This window comes from Nematolebias whitei, chromosome 11 (genome assembly GCF_014905685.2).
Source record: "Nematolebias whitei isolate Nwh7 chromosome 11, NemWhi1, whole genome shotgun sequence".
Classification (NCBI taxonomy): domain Eukaryota; kingdom Metazoa; phylum Chordata; class Actinopteri; order Cyprinodontiformes; family Rivulidae; genus Nematolebias; species Nematolebias whitei.
In genome coordinates, this window is record NC_056508.1 from 34,817,545 (window position 1) to 34,835,442 (window position 17,898).

Below are 17,898 nucleotides of genomic sequence, written 5' to 3' on the forward strand. Positions count from 1 at the left end.
ATATATATATATATATATATATATATATATATATATATATATATATAACTTTATGGCTAGACTGGACAAATGCATTCTGTTTTGTTTATGCATTAGTAAATTGTCCCATTGCAAATTTTTCAGAGACGTTTGTGCTTCCAAGTCTCATCTGTTGACCAGTGACTAAATTACTGAAGTTGCTGAATCATTTTAAAAGTACTGTTTTTAGAAATGTATTGATTAAAAAGCAACTGTAATACAAGTAACAATATAAGTTGGATTTTGCTCTGAAGTAAAAAAAAAAAAAAAAAAAACACAAAATCATTATGAGCTTTCAGCACTAATGAATAAATCACATTAACCCTAATAATGAAGGTCATGTCTGAACAAAGTGAAATGATGGTAATTCAAATAGGTGATGATGATTCACTCCTGCAGGTTTGTCATTTAAACCAACATGTTTGTGAGTTAAAGCAGTTTCTAAGAGAGTGGATCAGAGGTGCATGAGTCTGCAAATGTCAAGAACTCCAAACAATCAAAATGATTAACGTCCACCCCGTGAAGGACCAGTGTGTGGGCTACTGGCAACAAGAGAGTAAAATGATGTCAGCCAGGCCAGTAGCCAACAGGGAACGCCTGAGGCTCTCATTTATTACAGTATGCTGGAGTTGACGATGAGCTTCAGCAGGTGGCTTTGCTTGCAAGCCCCTGCAGCAGAGGATGATGAGTAACATTACGTTCGAATGAAAGCTGCATGAAGTGTCATGAGCTGTGATGGATACGGACACACATGTGAGTTGAGTTGAAGACAACACTTCTTTGTCACTGTCAAAAGTAAAACACACAAGTTATCAGACAGCGAGTATTGTCTGATAACTTGGTATCACCTTGATTTTGCACAAGATCAGTTTACACAGTCCCTTAGCTATTTACAGTAAACTACTCAAACACATTGAGTAATAAAAAATATATTGTTTACTTAAATAGAAAACTTTAATGACCACTCTTTTTATGGTTTGTTATATCATCTTGAAAGGACAGTTTGGATCATTAAAGGTGGCGCTTTGTGAGTAGTAAAGACTTACCTGCAGTAGATATCGCTCTGAGCGTTATCTATTTGTAATATGAGGCAGAAGTGCTCTCAGAGGAGCAGACAGCTGGTCAGTGAAGACCCAAGCAAAATCTCGCCCTCCTAAAACAACTTCAGTCTCGAACACATCTATATAAACATTTACTCCTCCTTCAGTTTTGTCTAAAAGTATTTAAAAGTATTTAGTTAATGCTGAAGAGTAGATCTGCTCTCCGTTAATGGTTCAACTTATGTTGCAAAACAAAAGGGATTAATCACGAGCAGTCAGAAAACTAATTAATTAAAAAAAGTATACTGCTTAAAGTTAATGTTTTTATATTTATTTTAATGCTGCCAAATTAATAATTCTCTGAGTGATTTCCACTGCAGGTAAGATACTGATTACTCATAACGCAACGGAACACCACTTAAAAAAAGTGATTTTCTTTTTGTTAAAGCTCAGGTTCAAAGAGAGCTTTATCATCTTTATACTGTCAATGTTTGTAAAATTTGTACTTAAAGCACACAAGCAAAACAACTAACACATATGAATGCAAAGTTAGTTTTAAATGCTGATTAAATGCAGAAAGTTAGCGAACCTGTTTAAATATATTTAAATTTGATTTAAAACATTTAAATTAGCTTAACAGTTCTGAAATAGTGTGTAATCTTTAAATACACGTGAACTGCGACATGATTTATCTTTAATGTCAGACAGTGTTAATACGTGTATCTGCACAAAACCACACAAAATATCCTTGCCAGACACAAAATGTAAGTACATAGTGCAGAAAGACGCTGCTCCGCCTCTGCATTTTAAACAGGGACGCTCTTTTTACCTAAACGTATCACATCCTGTCAGTTGGCTGAAAACATTTCGGCTAAAAGTGCTTTTCCTGTCAACCACACAACGACAACCAGGAGAAATGGGAAACCTGCAAATCTGTTCAGAAGGACTTCCAATTCATGAGTTTTTTGGGCAGTGTTCCCACAAACTAATCTTTTTATCCCATTCCATCAGAAAAAGCTCTCTCCAATCAGGTAATGGAAGTTTCAGTTTGCTCCTTTAGAAGTTAAACAATCCGTCACTTTCATCTGAGCAACGGACTCGCGCAGCTCCTTCCAACATGCTGGTTGCAAAAGCCTTTTTACTGAAACAGTTTAAAATCAAAATTATAACTTCTATTAGAGGGAGGTGTTGGATGCTGGCTGAAATGTGCCCGGCACCTTCAGGCACAGATATGAGCTGCGCTCTCAGAGTTTATGTGAGGGGGCGTGTTAGCTGTGGTTCTGTAATAGAGCAGGGGGTCAACAAGGTTATAAACGTCAACAACAGTCAGGGTCAGATCAGGTGAGTGCTTATGTGTCATTTGGAGCCCATGGATGAAAAGTAAATTGTATTTGAACAAATACAAGGTGCCATAAAAGCTGTCAGTTTTGCATGAAATAAAAGTTTGTGTGCCAATAGTTTACACAGAAGCCGACGGTGTGCTTGCAGTCGTTAGGCTGATCTGCAGGGAGATGAGCAGAAGATGATAAAAGGTGTACTGAGAACACTACAGCTCACAGCTGTTTGCACTGCCACTTCAAACAAGTTCCCACAACAAGGGGAGCTCCTCCGTTTCCTCAGATGTGTGGCCACGCAGGGCCCGCTGTAAACATTGTGACAGAAAACGCTCCAGCGGTGACTGGTGCTCTAACAGGAAACTGTAGTACACGTTAATATGTGTGCAGCTGCTTTTCCTCAGGAATCACCAAGTGTGGTTAAAAATAGAATGACTTTTAATTTGTCAGAGAAGCAGCAATTTTTTTAATTTTTTTGGGACCTTTGTGAAGCCATGGAGCAGCAGAGCCAGTAGTGTATTTTATAACACCAGACAGCTCAGTGGGCTAACAGTCACTGTGTATGCATGGTTTGGTCACTACACACATGTAAGTGGCTCCATTCTAAGAACATGAGCCTCCAGGAGCATCTGTGTTTAAAGTACATGTTGGGGATGATGCTCAGCTACTACCACATCAAACGTTTGCTCATTTAAGCTCAAATGAGGATGAGTAATGGCCATTTTTGTGCTTTCTAAATGTCTAAATCCAGTTCCTGTAGCACTCATCTTGAATTGAGTTGAGCCTTAAGGTTGATCAGTTGTAAAGGTCAACTCACTGTTTACTTTTTGAAGGTTTCATTCATGTCTGTTCAGTGGTTTATGAGACATTTTGCTAACAAAAAGTCAAATTTGATTCAAATAATCAACTGCCAAATTACAAACACAGATATTGTGTAATCAATGGTTCAGAGTATAAATTAGGAATAAGTCTCAGCTACAACCACACACAGATATTTAGCTCAATATTTCTAAAGATCCCTAAGTAACATTAACTTATGTGATTTCTAAGATTGTTTTGTTATAGCAGCCATCTTGAATTGAATTGACTCCAATAGTTAATCAATTGTAGATGTTCATCCACTGATTACTTTCTGAAAGAGTCATTCATGTCTGTTTAGTGGTTCATGGGATATTTTACTAACAGACCGAACATGTTGACTCAGACAATTACCAGTAATAGGAAAGTACATATATATATAATTTATTTGTTTATTTTAATGGGAGTGGTTGGGCAGAGATTAGAGAAGGTGGGCCTGTGATCGGATGATCGCTGGTTCAACTCCCAGTACTGACAACATCAAAATGTGGGTGGGATAGGTGAAGCACCCACACCTGCCTCATTTGTCCCACTCTGGGCCCTTGAGCAAGGCCCTTAACCCCCACCATCTGCTCCCCTGGGTGTCCTAGACAGCAGCTCTCTGCTCCACACAGAGGGCTGCGGTAGCTCGGTGGTCTGTGGTTGCGTCAGGAAGAGCTTCCGGCATAAAAACAATTGTCAAGTCTTTGTGTGCGTTAGTTCGCAGAATCGACCCCTGAAGATGGGAGCAGCCTTTTTTTTTTTTTTACCTACAGAAAACAGGGGACAGGATGAGTCAAGATATCTGTGATCCCGCACAGACCTATCAGTACTCAGAACACGGCTCTGCTCGGTTCAGCAGCCCGCTGCAGTGAGGAGATGGTGCTGTCCGTGGTGCTGAAGCTCACAAACACTTTACACCTGAATCACCCTCTCTTTATATCACACAGACTCTTTACCAGCAGTTGATTTAACTGTCTGAATAAAAATAAAAATAGCAGAAAACAGAGAGCCACATCTGATTCGTCAGGTTCTGACGTTCACTTGAGTTTTAAAATGCTGACTCAAAGGCAAACAACGTTAAAGGCCTAGCATTTCTTGCCAGACTTTTAGATGAAGATCATCTGATGATAGTAAAATCTGAATCTGTCATATACTGCCTCATTAATTTTAGAAATGTGAGCAGACAGTCAAGATTACAATATTTGTTTATTTTTTTATTTATTTTATGATTTTTTTTTTTTTTTTTTTTTGGGGTGGGGGTGGCTACATTATTATAAACTTTTGTTGTTGTTGTTGGTTTGTTTTAATTATGTCAAGCTGGATTTATCTGGGTTGTGATTTAGGTTCTAAAGTTTACAGAACAGGTGTGGATGATAAACTGAAGGCAAGGATGGCTTAGCCTATCCAAGACCAACAAAGGGAGGGACAAAGTAACAGAAAACATGCAGAACACGAAAAAGCTTAAAAAAAAAGATTGTTTTTAAATACATGACTAAATAACTATTAACACAATAAAACATAAAGTGAAACTACAAAACTAACTTAAAAATCGCCTGGATCATGATGGTATCAGTGGTAAAAAAGAAAAAAAAGAAGCTGCTTTCATGTTCAGAAGTGTAAAAAATATGGAAAACTGAGGTTTTAATTACTGAATGAAGTTCTTGGTGAGATTAAAAAATAAATCTTCTAAAAAACCTCCCAACTGTGAGTAACCTGTGAGTTTAAATACCAACGAAGTCTCTCTGAGTCACACTCAGTCAGAATAACAGCACAATGAAAAGCCTCAATTCATTTTTATTCTCTGACTGTATTCCTTCTAGTGCAGTTATCTGATCTCACTACATCATGTATTTCATTTGCCGTCTCCGGAGAGGCCCTGAAACAAAAGCTCGATAACACTTTGCTTTAAGTGGCTATTAAACATCACAAAAAGACCGCATACAACTTTTCTATGTCTGAATCACTCTGAGTGTCACACCACAGATCCATCACACCTGACTTATAACCTTAACCTGCATTTTGCTTTTGTTTTCTAACATGCAGATATTGAGCTAAAACCTGGTGTGACAGTAGCTGAGAGTCATTCCCAACACATACTCCAAGAGTTCACGGTGCACGATCTTGTGATGGTTCATCCATGTGATTGCACAAAACATTTTTTTCAAGATGTGCCCAAAATAGATCAATCTTTAAAGATAAGATGATCTTAGTTTAAAAGATAATAAGACGGGGGCGATATGCATTCCTTTAAGAAATGATGGGCATCCATCTAGTTATTTCTGAACAAACGGAGAAAGAGTAATGCCCACTCAATACTAATAAAAATGATTAAAATCCTACAATAAAGACAGAAGTCAAATGTCTGAAAGTTGTTGTTTTTTCATGACAAGAGCAGTTTAATGAATGGTGTTTTAAATGCAAGAGTAGAAAATGTGGAGTTTATTTTGAAAAGACAGGAAGTGAGGACAATCCTACACAAATTGAGGAGCTCCTGCAGAGTTTCAGCCCATCACAAGCAGACTGACTGTTACTGGTCTCTACAGACCATTCATCATATCCCTACAGGCAGTTTACAATTAGGATAACATCTTGGCTTTGTTTTAGTTTTTTTTTCCTTCTTTTAAATCTGCCACCTCTTCGTTTCTCTCTTCATCTCACTCATTCAGCTTCTTGTCCTTTTCTTCTGCCTCTCTGTAAAATATGCCTGAATGCTCAGAGGAATTTACCCCTCACATCACGCAGCTCACAACTTCCTGTACATTTAACCTCAACCTTTGGAGGCTAAATAGCTCCGTTTCATGTTGCTTTTACACCGGCGGTTCTAGCAGGTGTTCGGCTCAGCTCGCATTCGTGTTCTTTACATAAGTCTGACTGGCCCAGTCTGGCACATTCGGAGTGTTAATGTGTGCTGGTTTTCATTGCACAGTCTGCACAGACCTGATAATTCTCCTGCAGATGAACACGCATATGACCGCACACGCCAATAAAACCCACCACAGACACACACAGGTGTGTGTACCTGCAAAGAACAGCCGCAGCAACACAAGGTTTGTCAAAAGCCTAATCTGTTCTCACATCCGCCGGGAGCAGGCGAGATGTGGGACTTGGGCTGTTGTTGTCATTTTTGTCTTCTATTTTCACAGGCGATAGAAATCCAGTGAAGGAATCTACAGAGAGCAGAACTCCAAGGAAACAAAGGCAGCGTCTGCTCGTTCGCCTGGGAGGAGAAGGTTTTTAATGAGAAGAGTTACGCTATTGGGCAAACTAATTTGTCTTAGAAATATTAACAGACTGATGAACCAGTGATGTTTATGTTTATATATATTCCATATCATATCACATTAATCATCATTAGATCCCACTGGCATCATCTTTTGTGCTCATAAAACACTGTGATGAGCAAACGTCAACATTCATTAAAGTGAGGATCTGATTAATGTGATAACTAATGCTGACAGAATTTTTAATTAATTAATCAACCAACGAGTCCTTAATAAAGATTCTTCATATTTTAATCCAAATTCAGCATTTAAGTTATAAACAGTTAAGACTTGGCTTCAGTTTAGGCATTTGCACATTCTTATATTTGGGTTGTGGACATCTCATTAAATGAAAACAGAACTTCTAAAGGTTGTAAAAATTCTCTGACATTTAATTTAAACTTGGATTCAACCTAATCTATGAGGAGAAGAGTGATGAAAATAATTGCTGCGGCTGTCAGCACAAACACATTTAAAGGTCTAGCGTTCCTTCCATGCCAGACTTTAATGTTAAATTCAACTTGTGTTGAAAACTGATGTGATTTTACCCTTCTTGGTCAAATCTGAAAAGTAACATTATGTGCGATTGCACATAATAATGCAAGTTCTTGAGACCCTTGATCTGTTATTGATCTGAGTATGTGTTTTCATCAAACTGATGGTGCTATAGCCATTTTTACATTTTCTGTTGATTAGCTGTGGCCGTTTTGAATCAGATTGACTTCGAAACTTCAACAGTTGCAAATATACATCTTATGTGTATTTTCTCAGGGTTTTATTCAAATCTGTTCAGTGATTCATTAAATATTTTGCTAACAGACAGGACTGACTCAAACTGTCCATGCACAGGTTTTAAGCAAGGCGCTTGTGTGACCTGCAGTGCTCAGGTTACTTATTTGGGATGACTCTGACCTACGAACACACCAAACTTCACCTCAGTATCTATAAACTTGACTCAGGTTGATCCATTTTTATGTTTAAGGTCACTTGGCTCAGACAGACATCTGGAACTGAGTTGACTCCAAAACTTAATCAGTTGTAGATGCACACCCATTGATTATTTTCTAATAGTTTCATTAAAATCCATCCAGATTACATGTGCCAAATTAAGGCCCATGGGTCAAATCTGACTCTTGTTAACATTTTATCTGACCCTCAAGATATTTTAAACGTTTCAGAATAGACACAAACCGAGTCTTCTCACTTTTCTTGAACTTTGACTTCTCGTGACAGTTTACCAACTTTGAAGTCAAGAAAAATAAGTTAAACCTTTTTGGCGATTTTTGATTTTGACATGAAAAGAGCCGCAGAGAAATTTCGGACGAGACCCGTCCAACTCTCACTGCTGAACTTGCAGTCAAGAAAACACGTCAGGTGTCTGCCTTGATTTAATAAGCTTTACTATTTTTTACTAACTGTGACTAATTTGATTAACTTTGTTAAAGTGACTTACAAAAAAAAAACATAAAAAGCTGTTGGTAGAGTAATGAATTCACAAGGGTCTTCTTCAAAAGACTTCTTTAAAGACTATATAAATAAAATGAATTTAATTTAAAATCTGTTTTAATCATTGTGTTATTTATCTTCTAAACTCTACATAAAATTCAATTCAACAATACTTTATTAATGCCAAAGGGAAATTAAATGTTGTTGTAACTCATCATCATGGTTTCATTAAAGTGTTGTTATAGATGCTGATGGCTGTGGGCAGCAAGGATGTTGTTCATTAAACAAAAAAAATTAAAAAATTAAATATTATTAATAAAAGACAGTTTGTATTTTTTGTTAATATTTTGCTCTATTATACAAACAATAACAACAACAAAAAAACGGTACCACTTTACAATAAGGCTCCCTTAATAGACGGCTAATATATATTTAATAGATACGTTATTAATTCCTCTATAAACACTTAATAAATCATTAATAATTGTTTATTATGCATTAATTAAGGGTGACAGAGAGACAAAACTGACCAGTTTCTTGTCAAATAGTGAACCAAATCTGCCAGTGTAGCTAAAAACTATTTATTAGCCATCTATAAGGGGAGCCTTGTTGTAAAGTGGTATCAAACAACTAGTAATTTATACATTTTACAATAAACATTGACTGAGACTGGCCCTTGGCTTGGACTGTTTTTTAATGTTGTGAAAATGGGTGAAAATGTGTTTAACACCACTGCTCTATAAATATACAACATATTTCCATATACTCTTCTATACCATAAGTTATGTTGCAAATTTCAACTTTAGGCTACAACTGATGTTTCAAAAACTTCTCATTCATGAACCTGAATGTTTTATTCTTATAATTTAATAAATGACCTTGAAGTGACACTGAAAACACAAGCAGAACTAAGTTGCAGAAATGTTTAGCATGAAATAAATCAATATAAAAATACACGGAGACTTGCCAACAAAACATTATCCAACACGAATGCTTTCATTTCATCCACACTAAAGCCTCATCAAGTTGACATTTTAAATTTTACTTTAATCCCAAATTTAAAAGGAACTTTCTTCTAAAAATGGGTTTGTTTTTCTCCAGCTAAGCATTTTTTTTTCATCAGGTGGCTGAAAAGAAAATCAGCTCAAATCTTACAGGTTCCTCAAACCTTTATTGACCCTTATCGAAGTCCTTCTTGATTTCATATCAACTCCTCATCACATCAGCATATTAACCATCTGTATGGTATGTATGCTGTTGATCTTGTAATCTTTTGTCCATATAGTGCTGGTCTGCAGCAACTGTTAAGGGTTTACTCTCAGTATGGACTGGACTTTGATATTAAATATAATGCAAAAAAAGAGTAACATCATGATTGTCAGGAGCAAAGAGGACACTAAGTTGTCTTTCCCTGACTTCCCTCTGTCTGGCAGCATCCTCCAAGTCAGTGAGGAGGTGAAATACTTGGGACATTACATAACCGCTGACCTGTCTGATGACAGGAACATTCACAGGCAACATTGTATGCAACATGTACAAGCTAATATATGCTCTCTATGTGGTCAGTATCTGTTAAAACTGCACTCTTTAAAGTTATTGTACTCCCATGTATACTGCCCACCTGTGGCAGCATTACAGAGAAAGCAGTATGCATAAACTTCAGGTGGCGTACAATGATGGCATGAGGATGCTGCTTAAGGTGTTGTGATGGAGTAGTGCCAGTCAGATGTTTGAAAATGCTAACGTACCAACTTGTGCTGCTGTGTTTCGAAACCTTATATACAGATGTATGTGTCTCAAATAAAGTTTTGATTGATTGATTGATTGATTAAGAGCTGCATCTTTGTGTAAGTTACTCTGACAATATTTTTAAATGCATTCATCATATTTTTTCTGCATTATTATTTGAGTTAATCTTTCACTTGTTACTTTCTGTAGGAATTATTTTGCTGCTTCGTCCTCGCTTGGGTTTTACCCATTTAAATTTTTCAACTTTATGGCAATTTTCCTTGTACCTGTAAACCCCCCCACCCCCCACCCCCCACCCCCACACACGCACACACACAGCCATAAGTTCTCAATATTGAACTTTTTTTTTACAGTATCATTAATGAACTAAATGGGGTTGGTGGCCCTTTTGAGTGAACAAGCGTAGAGGTGGAGCTCCTTTAATGTGTTTTTTTCCAATTTGCAGCTTCCTTTAAATGTCTTGCCTTGAGGTAAAATATGGTGGATATTTTAAATCAGTTACCCTTAAGCTCACGTACAAAGTGGCTCATTAAGAAGGTGTAAATGATCCCTTTAGACTGCCAATTACAACTTCTCTGACACAACTTCGACAACCAAGATAATTTACTGTAGCCTCTACCTGCCTGAGTATAATGGCTCCTGTGGGGATGTCACGTATCATGGAGGACAGAATAAAGAGCTCACTAACAGCGACTGCAGTCACAATAGGGACTGATTCAATCCATGCATTTATTTTCTTAAAGCTGAACGTGATGGAGGACTCCAGTGTGAATAACACTGTCAGTCAAAACTGAGCTCATCAAGCAGCAAATTGTTTTCTTTGGGCACAAATTGGCCTCATCTATATGTAGGTGAGGGCGGCTCACTTGGTAGAGATGTTGCCTCTCAGTAAGAAGGTTGCCGGTTCAAATCCTGGCCCGGGACCTAGTTTGCATGTTCTCTCCGTGCATGCGTGGGTTTTCTCCGGGTACTCCAGTTTCCTCCCACAGACCAAAAACATGCATGTTAGGCTGATTGGTAACTCTAAATTCTCTATAAATGTGAGTGAGCGAGTGAATGGTTGGTTGTCTTGTTTGTCTCTATGTGTCCCTGTGATGGACTGGAGACCTGTCCAGGGTGTCCCCTGCCTCTCTCACAGTGATGGCTGGATATGGGCACCAGTGACTCCCATGACCCGAAAAGGAAGAAGAGGGTATAATGGATGGATATACAGTGTCTGTAGATGCTGCACACTCTGCAACATTATGAACGTAACTAAAGAGATTCAGAGCTGAATTCAGCAATGTAACAACTTTTATCTAAACTAGTGGTTTTCAAATTTTCCAGCTTCTAACCCACCAAAACCTAACAAAACAAACCAAAGCCAAAAAAATAAATAAAAAAACCCAAGAGGCCTACCCTAAAAGGTAATTTTTAAAAGAGGGCATAATAACAAATAACAACTTCAGTAAATATTAGTAGTATTTTTTTCAGTTCAATCCCTTATGGATCCTATTATCTCTTGTAACAATTACAGTGACACATGCAATTATCTTTATTGTAGGCAGTTATCTTAATGCATTTTCTTGAGATCTTAACACTCAGTTCCACTTGATATTTCATAAGTGATTACAGCTTTTGGAATCACTGCTTTAAACTCTTGAGGATGTTGTAAGTCATCATGAAACACTGTTCCAGCATTTGTAAACTAGCATTATTAATAAGGGTTGGAGAGACAAAACTTTGTATTACTCATGAATCTGATTGATACCATAAACATGGTCTGAGTTTCTTAAAGCTCAACACTTAATTTATAAGACTTACCAACTTGGGACCTGAAAGTCCCAGGTTTGATCACCAGTCATTCCCACATGTAGTGGTGTCTCTGAGCAGGACACACAACCCCCAATTCATCCCGGGTGCTTACATAGCTGCCCACTGCTCCACCTGGGGTACCCAGGTGCAATTGGTTAAATGCAGAGGACTAATTTCACCATTGTATGGGAACATACAGCGATGACAACCCATAGCACTTATACTTATAAATGGTAAAGTCTTTCAATACTGTCAAGGTTCAGGGAGCGAAACAAAAACAAAGGTTTCGGGGGGTGGGGGGGGGGGCGTCTGTCACATTTACTAAACTGTATGCATAGATTTGTAGCAGTTGTGTTGTCTTGTTTTCAGTGTGGAGCTGAGGGGGTAAACATAAATGGGCCAATAGAAGTAAACACAACACCAAAGTGGTCTACAAAATGCAACATCTGGATATAATATCCTGATGCATGCTCAATAATCTGGATATAATGTCGATAACATGCCAATGATGAAACTAAACTCACATCAGATATTCACAAATTAGTCATTTGTGTCTTTTGTTGGTGACACTCTGATATTTAAATGAGGCTGTTTTGCAAAACTTTGGAGAATGATTGTCCTTATTTTATTGATGACTCCTCAACATTGTTTAGCTTAGAATGTGACTTTTTGATTAAAATGAGGCTGTAGAGTACTGTTTACTTTGTGTTGTCAGAGTTAAGGATTGCAGTTTTACTGTACATTGTTAAGAAATTATTAAGCCTGACAATAGGAATTAGACCAGTTTTCCAATGTTACTGAACCCAAACAATAATCTTCTGTTTGTTCTCAAACAGAATGATGTCTGTTGGTTCTGTGGGTTCTTAAACTGAGGGAACAATTATTTCCTGCCTTTGTTTTTATTTCAGCACCTGGTGAGCTCCACAGTTCACAGTTTGGAGCAATTATCCTCTAACTCAAGCTTTTATTAATTCATTTACCCTTATCCACAACAGTGATGTTACTTAATTGCTTCATTTTAACAGGGTAAGAAATTATTCACCTGCTTATCAGAGTCATCAAGTTGATTTGGTCAACACATATAGATTTTGTAAAAATAATTATGTTAGAGTAAGAGCTATTTATTTAACTAAGTACCTCTATTGACTACAAGAGTTTGCTTTTTTTACCTGTTTTTTATGAAAATGGGCATTTTAACTTCCTTAACCCAAATCCTCAGAATATCTAAAGACATAACAAAGACTGTTCACAACAAGAAATATTCTAAAGCAACGTGTACTTTAAACCAGCATTTTAAAATATTTCATTTCACCTTTACTTAATCAGGCATAAACACTAAGAGCAAATTCTTATTTACAGCGCTGGCCTGGAAGCACCAACAGACACTTGTAGGGTCAAGGGAAACAATAGGCAAAGCAATAAAATATAGAAGTCAATAACAAACAAGGAAATCACAAATTACATTAACAGCAGTTCATTGTCAAAGTTAAACTACTACATTACTAAGCATGAAAACATTTGCAAGTATCTTTAAACATGGCTTTTAAACAATTTTTAAAACTAGAACCTGAGACGAGCGAGGTCAGTCTCAAAGTTTTTTTGAAGCAGATTCCAGTCAGATGGAGCAGCAGAGGCCACAGAGCCAAAGCGAGACTTGGTCTTTAGAGTTGTTAACCACAAATACTGAGAGGATCGGGTGTTATACTTCGAAACCGGTGCTAGTTGCAGTAGATATGGAGATGAATAACTCAGCAACGGCTTATAAATGACGGTAAACCAATGAATTTCATGACGAGCATGTAGAGAAGGCCATTTCACCAGATAGTAGAGGTATGTTCTATAAAGAGTATTTGTAACAAAGCAGAGTGATGAATTGTGTCCAGCTTAAGAAGGACACCCTTACAAGCGTGTCTGTGGTAAACCAGTGCTGCGTAAAGAACTCCTGTGGCACTAATCTTCTTCTGCGTACTTGTTTTTTCATAATTTTAAACAAAAAAAATATCTAGCTAAATGTAGAGCACTGTACATAAGGCCCTGCTGATTCATAAATTTCTTATATTTACTCACCGAAACCAGAATGTATAAGAGAAGAATTGTGCACAAGAATTTGCTCAACGAACCAATATCAGCTGTGCCACGTCTTAATGGTAATAACTGGTGCTCCATACCTGAATCCTCTGGGATTCTTCTGTCAGATATCAGCGCCACCACAGGAGGAAGATGAGGCCCATAAAACATTTATCAAAAGGTGTCAGGTATAGGTTAGAAACTGTCTAACGGTGTGTCAAGGTTTTGCATATCCATGAGCTCTGGGAAGTATTGCACTTATCATCGTCCTCTGTGGGGGAGGACAAGTGCAAAGTGATGTATCATTAGAAGCTTACTTGTTAATAACATGTGGGATTTTCACCAAAGATGTAATTGGTCATTTACATCTTGAGCTCATTAATTAAAAATAACAAACTGGGTAATAAACTAATTTCATGTTATTTCTTCAGGAGAATATTGTTTTTGTCAGCAAGTGTTTGCATCTATGAGTGCAACTTCCCGTTGGACAGGTGAGTCAGTTCATGGAACAAATGTACAAAAACAGACATCCCTGGACAGGCTTCACGTCTGCAAAGCGTCAAGGTGTCCTCTCCACACCATTACCTCGGTCCACACTGTGCAATGACTAAGCAAAGCCTTGAGTGAAAGTGACATTTTATTAGCAGGGGAATCCAAGAGGCGGTTGGCTAAATGAACTGAGTAAATAAGTTATTACACTGCTGGGTTTATAAGTTTGAGGTAAATCTGCAATTCAAAGAGAGTTGGCACAATTTAAAATGTCATTGTCGGTAATTTCAATAAATATATTACAGGAGACAAGAGTCTGATGATCATATTTTAAAGACAACATCACTGTCATTCCCTGAGATGCTTAGCTGTGTTGTCTCTATTGACTCTTCCAGTCTGTGTTGAGTCAGTGGATGAATACAGTCAGCCTCTGCAGCTGCATAAGCCACTGTCCTGGCAGAAAAAAGGTCTCTCTTTGCCAAAAGATTACTTTGGCAAAGACTGGTGCCCCAGACACTCGAACAGTAATGATCTACAGAGAGAAGGGATGGGCGGTGCTGTGTACTTTGGGTCACCAGAGACACTGACATTGTCTTCGCTGTTCATTCCGTCTTTCATTTGCATGACCTGCACATGCGCAAACTGCTCTGTCAGAGGTTGATTTTCAGCGTCCGCTGTCCTCACTTGCATGTCGGATCTGCCAAACTGCTGTGCTGTTTGTTCAGGTGTGTCAAGGACCCCAGTGTGACATCATCGCATTCACCTATGTGTGAATTAAACCATCCTTTGGAGGGCTGAATTCAACAGGACCCCATTAAGAACGTGCCATGTGGCCAGCTGACGAGTGCAGGCAGGTACAAATAAACGTGTCTCATTAGTGATGAGTTGAAAGGTGAGCTCCATTGCTTTTTCCTTTTTTGTTTTTCTGAATCATTCACTCGAGCATTCTTCATGTGCGTAAAACTTGCCATGTGTGGGAGGAGGCAATGAGTCTTTCCAAGCCCACACAGTATGATCATAAATAGCCTCCACTTACGTAAAAATCAATCCATGCATGTTCAGTAGATGGACAAATTTAAAAGGCAGACACTTACAGAAAATGCTGCAGATTTGCCAAAGTAGTGTAGACCACAAATGCTCTCTGGTGCTGATACTGAAAGATGCTTTCATTAGCCCGTGTCATATTTAAGAGGAGGACTAACAGGCGCAAAACAAGGGCTCCATGTTGGATGCAACACCAGCAGGACATCATGAAATATTCCCTTCAGAGCCGGTGCTGAATTGGGGATAACTCCACCTATGGCTTCCATCACGTGGACTGGCTGGCATTGATCACATCCAGTCATCAGTTCAGTATGAGGGGGTGGGGGGTGGGGGGTGGGGGTCAGTGCTGTCAATATGCAGGAGGTTTAAGCAGCCCAAAATAACATGTGCATGACCCCTTTTTTTTATGCAACATGTAAAGACCCAGAGTCCCCCCATCCACCCGCCCCCCCGCCCCCACCCTCCCTGTAATGATGGGGGCAGTGCACAGGCTTTGGATAAATATGAAGCATGCGGGATTTTGTGATGCTAGACGGTGTCTGTGTGGAGGATGGCTGCCAACAGAAATCGCTGCATAAAAGCACAAGTTGCACACGTCGGAATCAGACCCCCACCCCCACCCCCACCCCGCAAATGAAATCCCGTGTCAGGCCGTGGAGCTACAGGCGTCTTTCTAACATCCGGCGAGGCGTGCAGCCATTCATAGTCGGTGGTATGGCACATTAATTTTCAATTTGCAGCGCCACGATTCAGCGTTCAGTCAATATTCGACCGTGCTGGAAGAGGATGCGCTAATTGTCTCTCATCCTCCCAGCGTCAAAGCAGCAGCAGCGATCAAACACACATGGAGACTATGGATATATTTAAAATTAAGATAACGCCATGACGGCCATCCTACCTGTGCCGTGAGACAATTCAACGCCCGGTTCGCTGAGTATGTTCGGGTCACTTTGAGATCTGCCTCGGTGCAGACAGCCGTCTAGTCCATCCGATGTAGCCATGGAGAGGCAGCGCAGGAATCCTGGATGAAATATTTAAATTGCGAAATAAATAAATAAATAAATAAAAACCGGAGGCGAGCAAGGTCAGGAGGAAAGCGGCGCGCGACGCTGGATTTAATTCGCTCTGACAACAGCCGCTTTGAGCATCTACCAGAGAGCCATGGCTGAGCGCGCGCGCGTATGTGTGCGCGCGTGAGTGTGTCTGGGTTGGATATGGGAGGGGTGAGATGCCCCCCGACGGTACGGACGGGTTGATGATGATGATGATGATGCCCATCCCTGTCCAGCCAGCGACACAATCAAATATTCCCCCATGATGCTGCACTATAAACCACACACAACTAGAACTTTTTTTTTTTTTTTTGGCATTTATAAACATTTTTCATTTGTAGAATAGATACGTGTTATTTGTGTAGGTTCCAGAGGAAAATAACAAAAACAGGAGGTATGCTGGCATTATCAACTACATGTAAACCGGAAAATATACATTAATATTTTTTTTATAAATATTTTGTTTAGATCTGGAACAATTTACCATAAAAAACAAGTTCTATGATTTTAAAGTTTTTATTTCTAGAACAAAACAATAGTTGAAACCAAGAAATATCTGTACGCTGACACTTTCCCTCCCCTCTTGTTTTCATTTATGTGTTGTTTTATATGTATTTTCCCCCCTATATTTTTAGTTCCACTGTTTAATTTAGAATAGTAGATTTTTTTCCATCAGTAAATTTACCTTCCTTAAATTTTTAACCAGAGACAAGAACTGCAAATACACTGGATAGAAGTCATCCATTCAACACAATGTTTCGGGTTCAAGTTCAGGTAGGTTTATTGTCATTACCATCACATGTGGTACATGAGGTGGAACGAAATGGGTCTCAGTTACACCCAACAATAGCAAAAATATAAAGTGTAAAAGGAAACAGTAAGGATCTAAGATATACACCAAGATATATGATAAACTATGCTAAACACTAATAATGCAAAACAATACAGTATAACAAGAGCAACCCAAAGATGAGTCCATGGTGAGCGGATGGGTATAAATACAGCAGCATGAAATAATCAGCAGCATGAGATCAGCAGCTTTTTGTATTACTTCTGTTCAAATTAAACTGAAATTCTGTTGGGCGTCACTTTGACACTCAGACAATAATTCTAAGTGTCACAATGCCAGACAGGACAAGGGGGGAAGAAAAAAAAATTACACTTAAATTACTAAATAAATCTAAGTCAATACTCTGTTGGGTGCAGGCAGCTAAACTAATGTCATATAAAGTCAAGCTACTAAAACAGATTTTAAAGCTCCATTTTAAAATATGTTGAAATGCATGAACATATATTAATATTGGTCTGATGCTGATGGAGTTGATCTGCTCTCAGTATTATTAGTAAAATAAAATTAAAGATCTGATATTTTACAAAGTTATATATATATATATATATATATATTATTGAACAATTCAACATACAGAAAAAGTGAACACACTAACAGAATAAATGACAAACTCAGATATAAACGTGTAAAAATATCTTCTGTAATAACGCCTAAATTCAACATATTCTTAAACAAATTATCATAACAACCATCATTAAATTAAATTTAGGTAATATTATTATCAAAGAGATTGCACATAATATGATACAAGTAAATTCAAAAAACACAGAACTATATATCTAGCATTCTACATAATTACTAAAATAGTTTGTCAGAGAGCTATATTATCTGAAGCAAGAGCTTTATTGCATGTGTTTTTTTAGCACTGTCCAATGAAAGTTTTAACATCTGGAGTTCTTGTATGAATACAGACCA

The 17,898-nt window shown here is 38.2% G+C and overlaps 1 protein-coding gene across 1 annotated transcript in view; it reads right to left on the reverse strand.

Moving 5' to 3' along the window:
• phactr3a (phosphatase and actin regulator 3a) overlaps positions 1 to 16,248 on the reverse strand; it is a 43,177-nt gene extending 26,929 nt beyond the window's left edge. Inside the window, exon 1 of the mRNA XM_037684258.1 lies at positions 15,980 to 16,248. Within this exon, the coding sequence (XP_037540186.1) occupies positions 15,980 to 16,082 (103 nt within the window). The 5' untranslated portion in view covers positions 16,083 to 16,248. The remainder of the gene's footprint in view (positions 1 to 15,979) is intronic.
• Between the last annotated feature and the right edge of the window lie 1,650 nt (positions 16,249 to 17,898).